Source organism: Stegastes partitus, unplaced genomic scaffold, assembly GCF_000690725.1.
Source record: "Stegastes partitus isolate 25-593 unplaced genomic scaffold, Stegastes_partitus-1.0.2 Scaffold2301, whole genome shotgun sequence".
NCBI classification, from domain to species: domain Eukaryota; kingdom Metazoa; phylum Chordata; class Actinopteri; family Pomacentridae; genus Stegastes; species Stegastes partitus.
Genome location: NW_007580032.1, coordinates 50,828 through 53,192, shown reverse-complemented (window position 1 = coordinate 53,192; position 2,365 = coordinate 50,828). Strand labels below are relative to the sequence as shown.

Sequence of the window (2,365 nt, the reverse complement as noted above, 5' to 3'; positions counted from 1 at the left end):
GACAGGTGTGTGCTGACTCCAGTTTAACATGAGTTTGAATGTAACTGGTTAAATCTGAACACAACCACATCCCCAGTTATAAAAGGGTGTGCACACTTATGCAACCACATTATCTCACTTGTTTGTTTTTACTTTACCTCCCTGAAAGATTTCTGTTTGTTTTTCAGTCGTGTTTTACAGGTTACAAGTCACAAGTTACATGACAAAAACCTGGCATTTGAACAGGGGTGTGTAGACTTTTTATATCCACTGTATATGTATACAGTTGAAACCAGAAATTTACGCAGAGGCCTAAATCATCTAAGATGTCGCTTGCCCAGTGATGCATCAACAGAGCTTCATCAGGAACATAGATCATTTTCCTGTCCTTTCTTATGGGCTAAGGACAGAGGATAAACATTTAGAAAGAGTGGCGTCACCCTGTTGTGCATGATAAACTCTGCCTGAGTGGCCTGCAGTGTTACACACTCTGCAGTAGAGAAATGGCCCAGCATCAGCAGCTTGGATCCCAGACTGACCTTTGGGCTCAGTCATGACAGCATCTGGAAACCGCTCTGTAACCAGAAAAGTGTCAGACAAGTCAAGATCATGTAGTATATTACAGTTCTTTGACTGGGAACTTGTAACAACATAAGCAGTAAAGATGTCATGAAGTGCTTGTGCTGTGTTGTTAGACCCAGAGCTTGATACGAGGCAGCCGAACATCTCAGGAACTGGAAAAAAAAAAAAGTACCCTCAACAAGGTTAATATCCAAGATAAAGGCAAGATCTTTAATGGGCAAGGCAAGTCAGACAGCAAATTTAAGAAACCAGCTGACCAAAGGAGACTGAACATAAATGTTGAGCCAAGAGGCAGGTACAATACTCATCTCAACACCCTGAACAACTGCTCTTTATGGCATGAGGATTTGAAGTCATGGACAGACTTGTTTAACATTCAAAGTGGTTCTTATGTGCACCAAAAACTTTTCCGTTTTAATAGCAATGACAAACTCACATATCCAAGATATCAAGTTTATCATTTTATTTCCCTCCAATCCTATACTGTTGATGTGCAGTTCTTTTTGACAGTCAAGAGGCTCGGTGTACGATAATGTGTGCAAGTGCAGTTATGTATGCTCATGTCCACCTGCAGATGTGGCAGATGAGGACAGTGTGTCAGCTGCAGTCCAGGCTGTCAGCAAGAAGATCGCAGCCGGTGGGTTGAACCTTCTCATCAACAATGCTGCTGTCAACAAACCAGCCTCACCAGCACCGCTATCTGCCACCAGTAAAAAGGACATGATGGAGGTGTATGAAACCAACGTGGCCGGACCATTTGTCCTTGCAAAGGTTGCTTTGTCTTATTCTTGTCTGTGCTTATAATGTGTTATATAGTGAGCATGTTGTGATGGTGAAAAACATTAACTGTCCATCTCTTGCAATGTCTTACCACAAGACTGACAGTCAAATAAGGGAAACACATATTTCGTTGTCATCAAGTGTCTACATCCCTGCTGAAGTGTTACAGCAACAAATAGCTGAGGGCTGTACTACCAAGGAGCTAGCCTGGTTGGAAGCAGAGTTTTGGATTTAAATCGGCTGGAGGAAGTGTCTCCCTTTAACCAAATCATTTCCTGACGTTTCTTTATGAGCGATACAGATTCTCAGCTGAAGGAATGTGTTTTATTTGCAAACCTGTTGAGCTGTTTGTTATTAATATTACTGAAGGAATCCGTTTAGTTACAGTATCGCACACTGTATGCATCTTCTTGTCGTGGGAATCCGACATGTATTTAGTTGGCGATGCAGAAATCCCATAAATATGTTTTTATATTTGGTCTGTTCACACTACGCGCACTACATACAGATTAGAACACTGATTATTCTACTGGTATTTATTACAGTGAATATTCAAGCAATAACATTAATTTCGCTTTGATTTGGCCAAAAATGAAAGTATTATCCTGCATTATGGGACCTAAATGCACTTCAATACAAGATGTTTAAATATATGAAGTTTAAAGTTTACCAACTCTAATGTGCAGCTCTCATTTAGAAATTAACAGCTGTGTTGATCAGTAAAATAAATACATTAACACATTATTAACAGTTTTCTACCAGCATTTCTGTTTTGCATCATTTGCAGTAGCAGCACTTTTTACCGTCATACATCTTTATATTCTTCATTGTTCTCCATTCAAACAATCTCCTGACTGAAGCATCTCACTTGGCACCATAGATGAATCCCATTTTATGTGAACGTTCAGAGTCTGAGTTAACAAAGAAAGTTGATAACATCCTTCATGATACCTATTGTGTCTGACTGGAGCTTTAGTTTTTCTCCAGCCAATTTACACAAAGAAAGCCAGAGGATGTCAAACTT

The 2,365-nt window shown here is 39.9% G+C and overlaps 1 protein-coding gene across 1 annotated transcript in view; it reads left to right on the top strand.

Moving 5' to 3' along the window:
* LOC103374610 (uncharacterized oxidoreductase C663.08c-like) overlaps positions 1–2,365 on the top strand; it is an 11,375-nt gene that overhangs the window by 3,129 nt on the left and 5,881 nt on the right. Inside the window, exons 2-3 of the mRNA XM_008304727.1 lie at positions 675–783; positions 1,136–1,332. Of these exons, the coding sequence (XP_008302949.1) occupies positions 675–783; positions 1,136–1,332 (306 nt within the window). The remainder of the gene's footprint in view (positions 1–674; positions 784–1,135; positions 1,333–2,365) is intronic.